Below are 13,018 nucleotides of genomic sequence, written 5' to 3' on the forward strand. Positions count from 1 at the left end.
CTTAATATTATTTAGTTATGTGTACACATATTTAGAAGGGGCTCGAGACTTATTCCTTTCGCTCACAATCTTCAGAATCCAGCCAAAATTTCATATAAATTGCTTATTTTTACAGTTATATAGTTAAGATTTTATAAAGTTTATTGGTTTATATATAAGGTTTATAAAGTTCATGGTTTTTTAAAAGTATTTTTCTGATGAGGGGCGGGGGGGGGGAATACAAAAACAATATTTATGGGCTACTATTTTTAAATTGCTCTGGGTAAGATTTTGTCTTCGTGTAAAATAATTACATAATTACACTGTTTTGGAATCTAGTAGCTGACAACAGTGGTGTCAAACACATGTTTGGACTGCTAATTCTACAATGTTTGCTAAATCATAAATTAGTTTTAGTTAAAAAAACATTTTTATCGGTACATCTCTTAACCCATATCATTTTCGTTTTCTAAGACACTTATTCTGTTGTTGTTGTTGGTTGGGCCCACACTCGGCCCCTTTGTTGAAGGGAGGGAAGATATAAGTAGGTGGAAACTAACCCTAAGTGAATATGTCCCACCTGACCTCCAATAAAAGAACCTAAAAGTCCTTCTTAAACTGAAATAATACCAGAGGTTTTTATATCCTCTAATTGTATCTAACTTCCATTCAGATAGACCCTACCTCCTCCCAAAACAAATGGAGGGGCATATATATTCCCTAAACGGTGGAGAAGATATCCATATAAGTAAAATCTCAGTTCTTTACTCGGGGAACGTTAGAATAGAAAAGAGAGTGAGTAATTAATATAGTCTATCTGGTGACTTTGTATGGTGCATGGTTTATCCAATCTAGTGTTGTCAGTCGTACAACTTATGGGCCAGTTTGGTAGAATTTAGTAAAAACTATAACCAACAACTCACGCCAAAAACGTTTTTAATATGATAGTCAACTGTGACGATGCCCGAAAGTTACTACACGAATTTAAAACTGAAGGGTGACGGTAGATGGCAGATTTTGTTATTTTTTCAATTTTGATTCAGTATTACCATATTATTTTCTATAATCTTTGCTTAGAAAAGCCTTTTAGAAGGCCAAAACTTTCTCTTTTGTTTCCTATTTTCCTTGGGTAAGAAATGGGTAGTTTCTTCATGTGGAAAGTAAAGTAGTTACCTTTTCGCCATCTGTTATTTTTATAGGTTCTCCGTGTCGTTTCGTTTTTAGGTGTTCTAATTCTTTCAATTTCGGTGGGAACTTTTGAAGACCTCAAAGCTTTCTATTACGAACAAATAAAACTTCAATAGGGATAAATCCTTTTATTAGACAGTGAAAACAGTTACAAAGTCTCTGGATATTATGATCACATACATAGTGATCGTAACCAGCAGATAAACTAAAGTATTACAATTAAAACAACAATATTTATATAGAACAAAATAGTTACTTCCGGGTCATAAATAGTTTCCAGTTCAGTGGCTAGAATTTGTCTGAGAGGGTTCATTCAGAGTCTTGAGTTGTAAACTTTTCTCCTTTAATAGTGCCTAAATTTAGATATTTCTAAATTTAGATAAATTTAAATTTAGATATTTCGTTATACCATTTCTATTTTGTTGCAGTTCTGACTTTTACACTGCTACTGTGTATTTAATGTAATTATGCTTCGCTCTAACTTAGCGAATAAAATATATTCTATCCTTTTCAATTGTGTTCTATGTTATTTTACATTTATTTCTTGAATTCTGTTCTACTTTACTACTTTTTATTATTTTTCTTTGATTTGTGGCGCTACTTTTCGCAAATGATGAGGAAGCATATCTATTACCAGAAGTTATATTCTATATTATTCTATTCTATATTCAATAATATATTTTATTCTATTCCATATTCTTCTATTATACATATTTGTATGTTCTGTTATACGTTATTTTTTTTATCTTATTTGCAGCAAGGCTTGCATAATATTGTCTAATATATAATAAACTTCAGGTCTATAATAAGCTTATGGCCTATTCTAATCATCTTTATAATCTATATATTCTTTTCTTTTCTATATTATTCTTTCATTTTGCCTTTTATTTGCAGCACTGATTGGTATTAAATGTCAAAGAGGTACCTGCAGCACCATGAGCTCACATTTTATTCATATTCTTCTTCTTCTCTATATATTCTAATATTTTGTTGTTTATTATTATTTTTTTAACTTTTATTTACAGCGCTGTTTTTCGTAAATGACAAGAAGGTATTTGTTGTGCCATGGGTTCATAGTATATACTGCTACTACTGCTACTACCGCCTGAGGCAACATAGCTATGCACGGTCCACTCCCATCTTAATCTGTCCAGAGCGTCCCTCTTTTACGCTCCCACGAAGTTCTAATTTATATTAAGTCCTTCCTCACGACCTTCTCCCATCCCATTTGGAAATGATCTGCTTTTCTTGCCCTAGATGGTTAGCTGAAAAAAGATGACCTTGTGCAATCCAGTACAAATGCTGTATTGTTAACTAGGCTCTAATTTTCTCGAGAGGTGCCACTCCTCAAGGTCACCCCGCAGCGGCATTTTCAGTCAAATTTTGGTTAAGGAAACTCGTGAAAGGCCCACCCCGATGCCACTGTGAGGTCACGAAAGCAGAATTTCCCTTCCAGAGATAAGGACAGAGGAAGGAGCGTATGACGTAATGGAGACCCAAATCCATATCACAACATCGGTACAGCTCCAACCTTTTATACCCAGCCTATAATATATATACCCAGCCTTATAATATATATATATAGATATATATATGTATATATATATATATATATATATATATATATATATATATATATATATATATATATATATATATATATATATATATATATATATATATATATATATATATATATATATATATATATATATATATATATATATATATATATATATATATATAAATATATAATATATATATATATATATATATATATATATATATATATATATATATATATATATATATATATATATATATATATATATATATATATATATATATATATATATATTTATTTATTTATATATATATATATATATAGTTTTTATTTAACGTTCATTTGCAGCACTGCTTGTCGTAAATGATGAGGAAATATCTGCAGCACCATGGACTAAACGAGAGGCCCCGATGGACCTAGACCTAGAAGAAGCTCGGCTTTTTATTGGTGGCACACCTCCTGATTTCGCCACTTCTACTCATCTGCCAAGAAATATACTTGAACGCCACTTGCGCGGATGCTTAAAAGATATACAAGCGATTGCCACTGGTATCAATCCATTGCAGGGTAGCAATTATGATGTACAAGGATCATGTTTGGATGAGGTAAGGAATTAGAGCCTGTTTTAAGTTGAATTCAACGTAGGGGGATGAGGGATTGTCGGGGCTCTGTTACAGATAGATTTAGTTTGACTGAAATAATCCCTAATTTATAGAATAGTTTTTCAGTGAATATTTGGGTCTTGAAGGTTATGCTTTACCTGAATATGGGGAGGAATAAATAGTAATAACGATAATTATATGTTTACCATACATATCGGCAATGTCATTTATCTCTAATTATTCTGAGTTAACTAATCATTGAATTGTTCCAAATAATCGTTTATTTGCAGAATTTGTCCTTAAGTGGAAAAATGTGTCTCGAAGATTATTCTTTTTCTGAATATGCGAAGGAATAAATAGTAATAATAATAATTATTTATTACCCACACACATCGGAAACATAAATTATCCCTGATCTAATTATCCCTAGCTAATAAACTGTTAAATTACTCTAACAGTGTCTAATTTAAATAATTGTTTTTTTTAATGAATGTGCAAGTTTTGAAGTTTATTTTTTGTCAGGATACGGGGAATAATAAATAATTATTGTAGCATTAATACCCACACACATCAAAAAGGTAAATACTGGATAAGAAATAAAAATAAAACCAATAACAAAACAAATAGGTCAAGCGATTATAAGGGGCTAAGCCAAAAAAAGATAAAGGATAAAAGATATGGGGATAAGCCAAAAAATATAAAGGATAAAAGATTAGGGGATAAGCCAAAAAAGATAAAAGATAAGGGGCTAATCCAAAAAAAAATAAAAAAATAAGGGGCTAAGCCAAAAAAAAGATAAAGTATAAAAGATAAGGGTCTAAGCCAAAAAAAGATAAAGGATAAAAGATAAAAGATATGAGGCTAAGACAAAAAATATAAAGGATAAAAGATAAAAGATAAGGGGCTAAGCCAAACAAAGATAAAAGACAAGGGGCTAAGCTAAAAAAAGACAAAGGATAAAAGATAAGGGGCTAAGCCAAAAATGATAAAGGATAAAAGATAAGGGACTAAGCCAAAAAAGATAAAGGATAAAAGATAAGGGGCTAAGCCAAAGACAAGGTAAATGATAAAAGATAAGGGGCTAAGCCAAAAAAATGTAAAGGATAAAAGATAAGGGACTAAGCCAAAAAATGATAAAGGATAAAAGTTATGGGGCTAAGCCAAAAAAGATAATGGAGAAACTTACAGTTGTGGAAATAGGAATATCGTTTACATCCGATTTCTTAAGTGTAGGATAAAGACCAGAGATGTGAAGAACAGAATAAAGATTCCTAATAACTTACAGATACCTTATATTCCATCAATTTGGTCTGACTTCAACCCTCTGATAGCTTATAACGTGATATGAAACGCTCTTCCATAGTCTTCACGAAGCTGCCACGCATTTGGTATCTTCAAAAAGTATATTAGAGAATTTCTTGTTAATAATTAAGTTATCTCCGGTTTTCCTTGGAGGTGATGTCTCCTGATTGAGTCTGCTGTTATTTGAGTAGGCATAATCATGTACTACTCTCCTGCCTAGCTTGGATTTTTTTTTTTTTTTTTTTTTTTTTTTGGTATTGATTAGGGTGGTGAGGTGAATGTATTAATTTCAAAATGCTTAATGAATGTATTTGTTTAATTTTTTGTTTTGTTTCTCCTGTCACTGAAGGCAGTTTCAAAACTATGATAGAGCAAGGGCTCTTATGCGGGACACTAAACGTTCCCTACTTAAACCCTTGCTTGACATCTCTTTATTTTCTGTCTTGTGCTTCTTTCGATTTTTTTAGGTTACATGGCCAACTTCCTGCTGCCCTGTGTAATAATATATATTTTATTTCTGAGCAATCGACTTATTATTTCTGAACCTCCAATAACTTAGAAATGCCTTGTACTCCGTCAGTGCCACGGAGCTGCCACTTGTTTGGTATCTTCAAAAAGTATATTAAAGAATATCTTGTTAATAATGTCAAATCAGCATCAGCGATGGGGAAATTTGGAGAACTTATTGCGGAAATCAAATTTCATAAACTGAGATTTATCTTTATAATAGATTTAGCTTTAATTTTGGGTTACATAGTCAGTGTTCTGGGGTCCCCTCCTCTGTTTTTTTCTCTTTTCTTTTATCCTTTATTTGTCTGAAGATGCTTTTCATATATTTATGTATTAAGCTGACAAATAGAGCTCTGTTCTCTGTTGGCTAGAGTTGTAATTTTCCTATAATTATATTTTATTAACAAATTTTCTATCATGTTATTCAAATTCATGGAGGCTAGTGCTTACTGTATTGTGACGTAAGCTTCCACGCAAATCTTAGGTGACAACAGTGGGTAGCAGGTATTGGCTCACTTCCAAATGGGAACCAAACAAATGGGAACTTCCTGGGAGGTATAAAGAGGGAGGCTTTGAATATATTGAGATTGAGGAGGATCGTGCGTAGCTGTGTTGACCTCAGGCGGCTTGGTACTGCGGTGAGTTATTAGTAGTAGTAGTAGTATTCAAGGGAGCATCCCCCTCCCTAGGCTCATAAATTCAGAAAGATTAATGAATATTCAATAGTTAGAACCTTTGATACCTTTTTGTGTCTCAGATTCATTGAATTTAATACATTTTGAAATTCACGAAAACAAAGACATGCGATTTTTTCACTCAAAAATGTTCCAGACCGGAGATACAGTCCGCCAAAAACATCCCTCTCAAATTTAATCCTTCAAGGTATTAAGATTGTGCTAACTTTGAACAGCTCAAGAAAGCTTGTTGCGTTTTTTATTTAACAGAAAATAGATTTCTGAATAAAATCATATCTTCTGTTTGGAAATTTGTTGCCATTTTTGTACGGTTAGCCCTCTGAAAATGGGTTTTAAAATTCAGTTGTTTTTCAAAATACCATATCAAAAATATTTTCCTTTTTTCAAAGTTGACCAGTAGTATCGGTTGGGAAGAGGCCTCTGCCTCCTATGCTTTCTACATCCGCCCAGATTTTAGAAAATACATTTTTCGGAGTGTTTTCACTGAAAAATTGAAAAAAAAACCGACAAATTTGACCCCCCCCCCCTAGATGTCGAAAAATATTTTTTACCTCCATCCCTAAATCCTCATGAATTGACACCACTCCTTTTTTGTTTGATTTCATATAGTCTCTGATGAAAGTCTCTGATGAGACTGCAGTCTCTGAAACTGCAGTCTAATGAAAGAAATTTCACTTCTGAGAGTTGTTTTTTTTTTCTTCTTTTTAATGATGATTTTAGTGATGATTTTCTTTTTATTATGCGGTCATTTTGGGAAATTGCAAGCTAATTTGTTGCTTAGTTTTATTTTATAGATAAATTTGGAAATAAAATGCTGTCGCTGAATTGGAAATAAGACTCAGGTTTCTTGTTTTTATAGTCGTCTATTTTTCTGTCGAAATTTAGATATTTTCTTTGAAAAATTTTATTTACTTACAGGGGGAGAATGGGACTCAAATAAAAATACGAAAAATACGCATAAATCGAATTTCATTTAACATTTAGCATTTATTGAACATTAAGTATTTATTGTACATTCATTGGATATATAGAATATGTTTGATAATGTTTTTGTGTGTAAATATCATTAATATAACTTATTACTAAATAAAATAATTAAATTATTTAAGGAAAAAAGCTAAAATATTATTGGATAGGTTGAATTAAAATCTAGAAATTATGCATAGCCGTTTCAGGGGTTGAGCAACATCAGCATTTTAATAAAATCACATTCGATAGATGAAGCCAGATGATTCATTCATTGGTGGCCTTATTTCATTATTCCGGCCAGTAAAGTGTTTCTAGTATTATTATTTTAACTAAGCTATTATAAATAATTTATTGTTATAATTATTACTATTTTAATTATTATGTAATTAAAAATATTAATGATAATTTTGTTCCAGCCTGAGCGATTTCTTGGATTTGATGGTCGTGGATTTCTACAGCTTCCAGCACTTTCTATTAGGAAAGACTTTTCTCTTTCTATAAATTTCAGAACGTCACTGCCGGATGCTCTTATTTTTATGTCATCGTCTGACAAAGGGGTATGTAGCCTTTTTCATTAATTTAATATAATATAATTACTTAATACTAAATAATTTTTTAATATAATTGATAACTTAATATGATTTAATTATTTAATAAATTTTTTAATTTAAAAAAATATACTTAATGGGATATAGTTATTCGATATAAAATTGAATTTAATATTTTTGAGTTTAATATTATATGATTATCTTAGAACACCATTGATTTAATATAATTTAATTATTTAATGTAACCTAATTTCTGAATATAATAATTAACTTAATAATTGATTGTTCAGTAATACCGTGAATTTAAAATAGTACAATTGTTTAATGTAACAATTATTTTAAAATATTTTGGTGTACTGTAATATGCTATTTAAAAAATACAATTAATTCAATGTAATTTATTTATTTAATATAATTTCTTACTGTAACTATTAATTTTGGGTAATTGAATAATTAATATAATATTTCTATTTATTATAATATTCTTGTTGAAAATACCCATCAGTCTCATATATTTTAATTATTTAGCAAACATAAGTGGTTAATAATAGCATACTTATTAGTATAATATACTTATATTATACTAATAACTTATATTATACTAAATAATTAAGTAATATACATTAATTGTTTAGTATACTATACTTATTTTACATATTTGTCGCAATTTAATACAACTATTTGTACGTGTTCCCTACTATTTTTTGTACCATGTACCAATATCAACGTTAACCATTTAGGTTGAAATAATTTTTATGAATAAGTCTCAAATTTAATAATTAATGTTTTAATTGCTATTATTCATTACCTATCCGGACACGCGGAAAGTACTAATTCAAATGGTCATTTTCTAATATTTTCAATATGTTATTGAAGAGATAAAAACAGCGACGGTGAATTGTCACTTTATATCGACCTTCAAATGTCCCCTCCGTTCCGTCTCCCCTCCCCTGTAATAAACACAGAAACTAATAACTACCACGAAACAAGTGAATGTAATCAAAAACCGAAAATAACCTGATGTCACCAACTGTACGCACCAGGGCCGTATCCAGAGGGAGGGGGGGTTACCCGGTTTGACCCCCCCCCCCCCGAAATGTTTTTCTGACTCGTAAAAACGCAACGAAAATGGATATAAGCAAATTTTGTATGCGTTTTTCGAGGGTTTTTTGTGTAAAACACCCCCCCCCCCGAATTTTTTGGGGGTAAATTCCCTCAAAAAAAAATCCTGGGTATGGCCTTGGTACGCACAACAGACTTCTTAAATTAATTTGTGCCTTATTATATGTCTGTGTATAGTAAGTGCTGGTCCAGTCTTTATTATTATTATTATTACTCTGTAAGTACGAGTGTCATTTAATTAGAATTTAGAGCAAAGACTATATGCAATAAGGTGGTAAAGTGAAACAACTATTCAAAAAAGTATTTTCTGCTATATACAGTGAGACGGGGGGGGGGGCTATTTATTTCAATTTTTAATGAGGATACAAAAAAAAATATTTAAAACTCTAGGGTGGGCATTTTCTCTATTTTTTTTGTAAAGACGCAAAAAAGATTTTTTCCGAAATCGGACCCACCCCTCCTCCTTAATTGATGCCCGTATTAATTGTTGCTCTTCTACATCTAGTCGATATAATAGGAAACTATGTATTATACTAGAGTATTTTTAAATTGTGAAAACACCGCCAAATAAGGTGTCTTGCGAATTTTTGTTTCTTCTACAAGGTTTTTTTTTCTGTCGTCTATTCGTTAACTAAAAACGTGATCGTGTCTAACTGTTCTCGCCGTCTAAATGTGCTCGCCGTCTAACTAAAAATAGCTTGTGGAAGCACGACCTTTATTTAAAAAATTAATTAGCAAGAAACTTTCTAAGCAATTGGGGGGGGGGGGCACAAGCTTGGAAAAAATAGCACACTAGGCCAGCCTATATGTGAAGATAACCACCAAAATAATCCGCTAGCGATAAGAAACATTATTTATGCATTCCCTGCGTAGTAACTAGTAATTCTGCGTTACTACATTATCAGTTTTAAATACTGTATTTTGAACTATCCAATAACGACACGGTTGGTCAGAGAAGCTATCTAGCAATGTTAGCCAATAATTTTTTTTGGGGGGGTTGGTTGGAAAAATGGCTTCAATCGACAATATGTTTTTATTAATATTTGTTCAATCTTCTAGCTATGGTTTAAAACCCTAAAGCTATGGTTTTATAGAAAAGCGATGTCGTTATCTAGCGGCCTTTATGTAACAGTGGTAAATAACGGCCGTCTTTACGGTTGCCAGCCTGTGGTTTTCTAAAAAGTGGTGCGACCGTACACAGTCGTTGTCGCTCAGTGCTTACTCGAGCGGTGTGCCGTACATTGGTGGAGAGTAGACAGTTTTGTCACAGCATTATTAGTATGTCTGGATTCTGAAGAGTCATCAGAAAAAATCGCTTGGGGGGTAGTGTTATGTTTAAAAATCATGATTTTAAGGGTGCATTTTAAATTTATTGCGTCATTATCTGTATTGTAATGACAAAAAATTTAGCTATTACTTTCACTTAACATCAGAATTGTTTGATTATGTACTGGATAACAAAAGAGATGACTTAGCTTCTAAACCAGATAATAAACACAGGAAAAAAATATATACTTGCTCGCTCGAGTCATTTTTGACCGCTTCACGTTTCACGTTTCACCAAGTCACGTTTCCTCTCATTGTTTAAAGCAAAACGGTCACTGTTACATGCGAAAAACGTCCCAAAACCGCTATTCACCGTATATACAGTCAGTGTATAGTGTGATAGCCGTCACACAACTGGCCGCACCACTATTTGACGTTATGGTGACACTTTAAGTTTCCTGGGAAGCCTGCTCCAATAGCTTGTGTATACAGCGTCTTAATGACGTCGCTCATGGCAACATTATGATCGCTAGATAATGACAATGCTTTTCTAGAAAACCATATTTTTAGGAACTGTTGATCATTAGGAATATACTTTTTTGCTGGTACTTTTTTCAAAACAAAGTAATAATTTAATTCAATTTTACTGTTTCTTTTAAAAGCAGATAGGTCTACGCTTTTCATATTGCTCATTGGCCTTGGTGGTGTTTAGTATACTAACTGGTACTAAGTGATGAAGAAGTGTTTGGTCCATTTCATCAGTAAACTGTCACTGACAACGCCGTTTCAATAAATCACAGTGCTAGAGGAGTCACGTTTTTAAGACAAAGGTTTTATGCAATTCTTTGTTTTGTTTTTTTGTATATTTATTTTTTTTCTGTTCTCTCACATCTTTTATAAATTTATTTCATAATGTAAATGCAAGTCTTTTCATATATGCGTCAGAGTACTATCTCCTAAACGTATTGGGAATAGGTATTGTGAGGTTACAGTTATTAATGTTGAGGGGAGATGTACCCTGAGGTTCAGTATTTTTCATTAAGGAGAATACCAAGGTTTGTATATCACAGTTGGAGGGAGTTTCTTCGCCAGGTTGTAACTTCCACCCGGGTATACTTAGCTAAATCCCCTACCTGAAATAAAGGTGCCAAATGGGCACCCATATTGTGTCGACATTCCAACAAATGGATTCAGTAACCTAAACGGAAACATACATGGCATCAATGGCAACAATTCCAACCGTGGCAACAATGATGAGAACTATGTTTCTAATAGTATTGCAGGTGGTGGGATATAATCCCAATATTGGTGACAGCGGCGATAGCCCGATAACAGTGATAATCCAACAGTGATGAGAACGGTGTTAATCAGAACAGGAATGACATTTCATAATTGATCTGATATGTCAGAATGTTTTTAAAGGAATATAATTTAGAGACAAAAAGAAACGTTAAAATACCCCAATAAACAAAAATAATGTCAATAAATCAGTACATAGTATGTATTACCCAAATAAAATTTTTTGTAAATATTAAATTCGAAAGTATCAGTCATGATGACATTTTTTGATGACAATTTTAATCCAGGCTGTGTCTTTCGACCAAAGTAACTTTGGTAAACACATCTAGATGTAGTTAATAATGTTATATTTTTGCGCAAAATTTTCGTCAAAAAAAAATTAATCGTTTTTGTTTTCAGGCTGATTCGTTCTTTTCATATTATTCATTGGCCTTAGTAAATGAAAGGGTCTTGTTTAGCATACGAGCTGGTGGAGAAGTACTTAAAATTGTTGGTAATCAACAATTAAATGATGGATTACTGCATACAGCTACTATTCTCAAACAAGACAGGAGGTTGGTCCTAGTATTATTTTGTTTATCTTTCTTTTACACATAAAAGTACATATCGAGGGATGGCCCACTTTCAAACATCGTACACACTGCGCGCTGCATCCCATAATGGGTGGAGGCGTACCATTCATAAGGTTTGGAGGCACGACGAGCGTGCCCATGCGTAGCACTGAGTATGCTACGCATGGCTTCATGCTCCCAAGGCCTTTGCATTTACTCACTTTTTTGCCCCCCCCCCCTCTTTCTCTTTTTTAGTGTCCCTTTAAACTCGTATATATGTAATTTTTTCTCTCTTTTTTTAGTTTTTGTGTTTATTTGCTTGTTTTGTTCCCCCCCCCACCCCTTCTTTTAGTTTTTTTTTTTTATTTTAGTTTTTAGTTCAGTTTGGCCAGTTTTTATCTATTTAACTTTTTAATTGACATTTTACAATTAAATTATTAACTTACGAATGATTATTCATTCTGATTTTCCTTTTTTGTTTTCGTTTTGGCATTGTTTGCCAGTTTTCCAAGTTTCTGTATTGTTTTATTTTATTTTTGACTCTGAAATCCGAATTCGGCCATTCGGGGTTTGTAATCATGATTGTTTTGTAAAATAAATATCTTATCTTTTGTGGAGCGTGGTGGACAAGTGGGGCTCAGAGTTGTGCACCAGGTGTGGAGAGTTGCCCACCCCTTGGTTTTTATTCTATAATAAACTTTTATAATGTAATAAATACTTTACACAAGTGCTTACCGAATTTTCTATCTCAGAAGTCGCTGGCTAGATTATAATCGTTTTATACTGACCATTCAGTTCTATTTCCTTCCGTTTTTATCCTCTTTTTCCGTTTGTTTCCTTCTGTTTTCATTCAGTTTTATTTCCTTCCTTTTTTACCCTCTTTTTCCGTTTATTTCCTTCCGTTTTCATTCAGTTCTATTTACTTCCGTTTTTACCCTCTTTTTCCGTTTGTTTCCTTCTGTTTTCATTCAGTTTTATTTCCTTCCTTTTTTACCCTCTTTTTCCGTTTATTTCCTTCCGTTTTCATTCAGTTCTATTTCCTTCCGTTTTTACCCTCTTTTTCCGTTTGTTTCCTTCCATTTTCATTCAGTTTTATTTCCTTCCGTTTTTACCGTCCTTTTCTGTTTGTTTCCTTCAGTTTTCATTCAGTTCTATTTCCTTCCGTTTTTACCCTCTTTTTCCGTTTGTTTCCTTCCGTTTTTATTCAGTTCTATTTCCTTCCGTTTTTACCCTCTTTTTCCGTTTGTTTCCTTCCGTTTTCATTCAGTTTTATTTCCTTCCGTTTTTACCCTTTTCTTCTGTTTTGTTTCTGTCCGTTTTTCAATCAGTTTCGATTCCTTCTGTTTTTACCCTTTTCTTAATAGATCTGTCATCCCTACAGTCTTGTTTTTCGGTGTTTCCGTTAGCTTTTACTTTTCTCTTT

At 32.4% G+C, this 13,018-nt stretch overlaps 1 protein-coding gene across 1 annotated transcript in view; it reads left to right on the forward strand.

The window, feature by feature from the left end:
* wb (wing blister) overlaps positions 1-13,018 on the forward strand; it is a 470,816-nt gene that overhangs the window by 411,886 nt on the left and 45,912 nt on the right. The window contains exons 38-40 of the mRNA XM_089102573.1: positions 3,080-3,336; positions 7,226-7,366; positions 11,444-11,598. Coding sequence (XP_088958699.1) covers positions 3,080-3,336; positions 7,226-7,366; positions 11,444-11,598 — 553 coding nt within the window. The remainder of the gene's footprint in view (positions 1-3,079; positions 3,337-7,225; positions 7,367-11,443; positions 11,599-13,018) is intronic.

Source organism: Artemia sp. Qi Xiang Cuo, chromosome 16 (genome assembly GCF_049724085.1).
Source record: "Artemia sp. Qi Xiang Cuo chromosome 16, ASM4972408v1, whole genome shotgun sequence".
NCBI classification, from domain to species: domain Eukaryota; kingdom Metazoa; phylum Arthropoda; class Branchiopoda; order Anostraca; family Artemiidae; genus Artemia; species Artemia sp. Qi Xiang Cuo.